This window comes from Nicotiana tabacum, chromosome 6 (assembly GCF_000715075.1).
Source record: "Nicotiana tabacum cultivar K326 chromosome 6, ASM71507v2, whole genome shotgun sequence".
Taxonomy (NCBI): Eukaryota; Viridiplantae; Streptophyta; class Magnoliopsida; order Solanales; family Solanaceae; genus Nicotiana; species Nicotiana tabacum.
This window is the reverse complement of record NC_134085.1, coordinates 15235198-15240640: the sequence shown is the minus strand read 5'-3', so window position 1 is coordinate 15240640 and position 5443 is coordinate 15235198. Positions and strand designations below refer to the sequence as shown.

The 5443-nt window shown below is 39.3% G+C and overlaps 1 protein-coding gene across 1 annotated transcript; it reads right to left on the bottom strand.

Annotated features, from left to right (window-relative positions):
- Positions 1 to 2457: 2457 nt before the first annotated feature.
- LOC107760625 (O-fucosyltransferase 9-like) lies at positions 2458 to 5120 on the bottom strand. The gene has a single exon (XM_016578707.2). The coding sequence runs from the start codon at positions 4420 to 4422 to the stop codon at positions 2725 to 2727; it is 1698 nt and encodes a 565-aa protein (XP_016434193.1). The 5' UTR covers positions 4423 to 5120; the 3' UTR covers positions 2458 to 2724.
- Between the last annotated feature and the right edge of the window lie 323 nt (positions 5121 to 5443).

The following is a 5443-nucleotide window of genomic DNA, read 5'->3' as shown; positions in this document are numbered from 1 at the left end:
TCATTCCTCTAATGCCAAATCCTGATTAAAGGATGGATATACATGATTAAAGTTGAGGAAAAAGCGCTTAACATGTAAAACAAAATTCATATAAAAGGGGGGATATCATGTGTTTTGACTTTCCAGCCATGTAAGGAAGAAACTGACTTCCAAGTTCTCTGCTCCCTAGAAGCAATCTTCAAAAGTGAGTCTACCCAACCACGAAAGTTGGGAATAGGTTCCACATCTCCCATGGTTGCTACAAAAAACCAAGAAGGGACGAGATTAAAAACAACTTTCTTTTGAAATTCTCAAAAGTAGGTACGGTAAATAAAAGGAAACCTACGTTCAAAATTCCACTTCTCAGGGAAGGGAATATTTGTTTCGCCAATCAAGTCCACTGTACGGACAGCAACGTAACGGATATACCATCCACGATCTTTGTCATCCTCAGGATTTACCAAAACTTTTTTTCTCCTTGCAGTTAAGGTAAAAACCCCATGGCGTATTAAGTTAGGATGGTATAGATGAATGAGGTGAAAAAGGTGAAATTGACATTGGCCTTGGAAGATAAATATCTCAAACAAGCCACTGTTCTTCACACCAATGGACCGATTTGGGCCAAACAAATTGTAAAGACACGACAAAAATCGAGAATAACTGGGTCAATCGGAGGATTGAAACCTAAAGTGAAGGGTAAGTGTAAACAGAAGAATACCCACTTCTAAAAGAGGAAATTCTTTGATTTGGGGAAGGAATTGACATTCGGAGACTATCCTTCCAGTTACAATCTCTTCTTATGGTGGGGATTGTAAGCTCGGTTACTATTGTTGGGTAAGTATCGGCTCTTTCTAAATTTTTAATTTGTTTTTGAAGAGACGTTTTGTCACTTTCAAAAGACAAATTGCCGGGAACTATATCATCAACTGAGGGTTCTTGAGAAGGATCAAGAATTTCCCTACTTTTAAAAGAATGGGCTTTTGGGATAGAACTCCTTGAAGAAGAACCAGAGGAGCCGCCACGCGTAGATTCTAACCCTGTTCGAAGCCTACCTCCTCCGCCTCTTCTGTGTCTAACAGGGGCGTTGGAGAATTGATCTAGAATTGGAACTTTTTTACGGTTAGGGTTTGAAGAAGACATTGTTAAGAAGGAAGTATGTGCTGAAGATTTGTGAAGAAGACAAAGGAAGACAAAGTTATGTGTAAAATGGGAACCGTCAACTTTTTAAGTGTAATGATGAAAAGCCTATAATAAAGGCAGCTATCACTTCGTAAATAGTGAGAATGAAGAAGTCTCGAAAAAGGGTATGAATAGTGGAATCAATTAGAAAATGACACATGGGCAGAACATTAAATGGAAAAGACTGATGAGACGTTAGTACTGCCATGAGCATTAATTGTGGCAAAAATTCCTTTTACATGAAGATCCACTTCTCAATTATTTAATTGATAAAAAAATGGAAAGTGGGGGGACTATCTGTATTGGAAAAAAACTGAGTTTATATTAAAAGATGATGTGGCATGACACATGGATTAGTTAAATGGTCAAAGCGCAGCAATTGACTAAGAGACACCGAATACTATTGAGAATTTATTGAAATACACATCTATTTGCTTCTTTACCATCGTTCTCAAAAGTATTTTATTTTTGCCTTCTGATTATCAGTAACCCGAATTTCTTTTTAGCTTTGACCAAAGACTCAGATTTTTGGTTAAACAGAATCTCTGTCCAATAAGTAAAGATCAGAATAGATATCTTAAGAGGAGAGTGTCCGTTCCATTTGACGTTCCAAAAGGAGATCTTCAAACCATTTCCAGCCAACGTACTACAATTCTAACCTTGTCTATCAGCCAAAAACCGGCTTCAAACATAAAGTAACAACACATAAGTGTGTTGCAATCACTACAAATGAGAGGGGCCAAAGATTTTATCAATAAGAAAAGACAACTGCAGCATGCAGAGTGGATTGGAAGCTTAGGAAATCCTATGCCATTTCTACATAATCCCGAGACACATCACTCCCTTCGAACATGGCAACAATGACTAACTTCTCTAGCACTTTTGCATTCTAGAGCAAATATTGTACCAATGACACTACAAACTTACTTGCACTTAGTGGTCCATGTAAGTGAATGATCTTGATGGCCAGATTTAGCAACGAGCAGTTAAAATTTGCCTTTCAAACCTCGTGTTGTGTCCATCTTCATTTGTGAAACCTGAGAACATGTACTGCAGGAAAAGAATCTGCTATATTAACTAGTTATTCTCCTTAGAAAGAAGTTTAGAGAATCAAGGAGATGATTGTGGATAAAACAAGAATGTGATGAATATACAGATTCAAGGAACATGTCAAGTGCTAAGCAAATTTTACGAGTTGATGCATGCAAACAACAAGATGGTCACCTACTTCCTTTTCAAACATCTTTTTCCTACAATTACAAAAAGACGACTGAAAAACCGGCTTAATCATAGAATCAATTTTGATAGTGACAACATGATTTTTCTCTTCATTTCCTCTTGCATTGCATCTGTTTACAATGAACTTGAGAATTTCAGTATAAACAACACAGCCAATAGACTTCCGAAATATCTAATGAATTATAGGACACTGCACTCAGGTCCAAAAGAATGGATTACTGAAAGGCACAAAAATTACAAGTATAGAACCTTTACTATAGCTACTGGGTATTCCCTTTGCAAATATATATATAACCTTTTTTATAGCTATTTGTCTATCCTAAAGTATCATAGCAGTCTTGTCTTGTTACCACTTGCACTCTTAACATCTGCTTGCTTACACATGCAATCTGGCATTGGGAATGTGTAGAGGGAACTACTAGATTTCTTTAACTCAACCCCTTTTAAATCACTATGATGAAGCATGTCTTGCAATTGGCGTTTGAAGTCGTTCCATCTGATATTCGGGCTGTCAAACAAAAGAGCCAATTTCCTTTTATCTGGTTTGATTGTCTTTGCATGTCCTTCATTCAGATATCTTCTGTGACCCACTAAGAAGTGCGGAAAGTTGCCACCCTGAGTTGTGACAAAGGCTTCACTATAAAGACAAACTGTATAATCAAGTGCTGCCAACCTAGATGAGTGTCCCTCGAATGGAGCAAGTTCTTCTCTGGAAGTTAATGTATCTTTTGATTCCAGACGCGGGAATATCTGTTTGAGTGGGGTCATATATTTCTCAGCTTTGTAAATTTTCCCCGCAGCAACATAAAGTGAGGTGTTATTGTCGAACCCCATGCCTCTAAGCATCATGCCTACCTCAAGTGGAGTTAGCGGGCACTTCCCATCGATTCGGTTTGCACCTGGCCTTATAACTCTTCCCCTTCGCCTGAATTTTCCTCTCCAACTTCTTTCACGGGCAATATCCATCTCATGTTTTTCTTCTTCCCCACCATCATATATACAGCACGAAAATGCAACCATATCCTCTTCAAAGCGGAGGTGCACCGAAACATATCTCCCACTCGTTTTCGAGCTCCTTTTTATCATTCGATCAACCATCTTTGCTGCAAGCATCCGTATGGGCTCTGAAAACCTAAGCGCTTCGAAATTGCACAAACAACGCAGCCCTTGTATATTTGGAGGAACCGAGTGGGCCAATCTGTTAGAAAAAGGCGCAATGCGAACAGCCCCCAACTCCTTCAGCTTAGGCAGGACCTTTTGAAGATAATAGGTTGGACTAGACCATGCCTTTACTCTCAAGTTAACAATGCTACTTATATTATTATCAAACTGAAGCAGTACATCTTCAGGGAGTTGACTGACCACTTTCACATGATTTCTTAGTGCATATATGAAGAAGTCCTCATCAAATATGTCGCCAAACTTGCTAGAATCTCGCCAAACACTGTTTAAATGAAAAATTGGAATCACAAGAGTAGCATTCAGTAATCCTGCAACTGCTACAGCATCACATATCGATAACCTTTGTTGGTTCAGTCCACCATTCGCTTCGATTATGAGGTACCCATTCGACTTTGGCAACTGAGCAGTGAAACCTTCTTGAGAAACAGAACAAGGCTTCCAAACTTGATGCAACTTGGGATTCCACACATTTGTTAACAAATTGGAGGATCCATTGTTGTAGGAATCCATGAAAGGCCAGAGCTTATCAAAAACCTGTGGGCTACGGTAAAGTGATCCAGGTGGAGACACCTCAGTTGTAGCAGCAGATGCATCAAAAAAGCCTAAAGTACCCATATATAACAACATTCCAGATATATACAATAAAGGAGCAAAAAGTAAAACTCCTCTTCGCCTATATACAGCAGATACTATCATAAAACCCAACTTTTCCTGCAGTTTTAGGGAAATACCTCCTCCACCTCCAACTCCAAAGGCAGCACTGTTCTTATTATTCCGCCCATGACGCAAACGAGGGGACGATGGCGGAGACACGCCATTCCCTAGCCGGCTTAGGCCGTGCATATTTGTGGACGCAATTGGGAATTTCTTCAAAACCACATAACCTGAGCTCAGCCGTCAGATCAGTGGTAGTTGCCGTTTGTGTTACTCTCAAAAACAGGGGAAGGAAAAGAAGCCCAACACTAGTATGGATATAAATATGTAAAACCTACTAAAGTCTCAACACGCATTAGATCTGAACCCACAATTTTAAGAGTAGTTTGAACTCATTAAAATAGATGAGAGAAATTGCAGAAGCTAAATATTACTGAACGGAGTTATTTCGTACTGTATTGATAGAAAAAAATAGTATTAGGGCAAAACAGTTGGGAACACTAAAAAAATGGTGGAATATTGATGGTGGTGGTGGTGGTGATGATGATGATAGTGGTGGTGGTGGGGAAGTTCTAACTTTTAACTATATATATATGGCTGTCAAAGGCTCACCGACACTGACAGTGGGAGAGTTTTGATAACTTAGTTTGAAAAAAGGGAGAGAGAGAGAGATAGAGAAAGGAGTCCTTGACCAATGGCTTGGATTAATTCTTTCAAAGATGTAATAGGCCTTTCGGCTGCTGACGAAGGAAATAGTTCATAATTATTGCTAACTTATGGGCCTGTCCCATCCAGTATGGCCCAGTCTATGCAGGCCTTGAAGTTGATGAATTGGGTCGGGCCGGTCCACCATTTGGATGGGCTTAAAGTACATAAATATTATGTAAAAATAGCACGGTATAGCCAGTTTTCGGACTGGTCATTCAAAAATAGTCAGCGTTTACCAAGTCAATAAAAAATAGTCACTATTTTGATGCAACAGAGACCGATCCAGCATAATATACTGGAATTCGGTGCACCTGTGTATGAACTCCAGCATATTATGTTGGACCGGTATACTTTGGTGGCTCCAATATAATATACTAGAGACTGGAGCACCGGTGCTCCAAACTCCAGTATATTATGCTGGACCGGTATACTTGCTAGAATTCCGGTATATTATGCTGGAGTTCTAATGTACTTATGCTGGAGTTCCAGCATACTTATCTTG

Excerpts from the sequence above, each read along its gene's own strand:
- LOC107760625 (XM_016578707.2), bottom strand. The coding sequence starts at position 4,422 with ATGCACGGCCTAAGCCGGCTAGGGAATGGCGTGTCTCCGCCATCGTCC.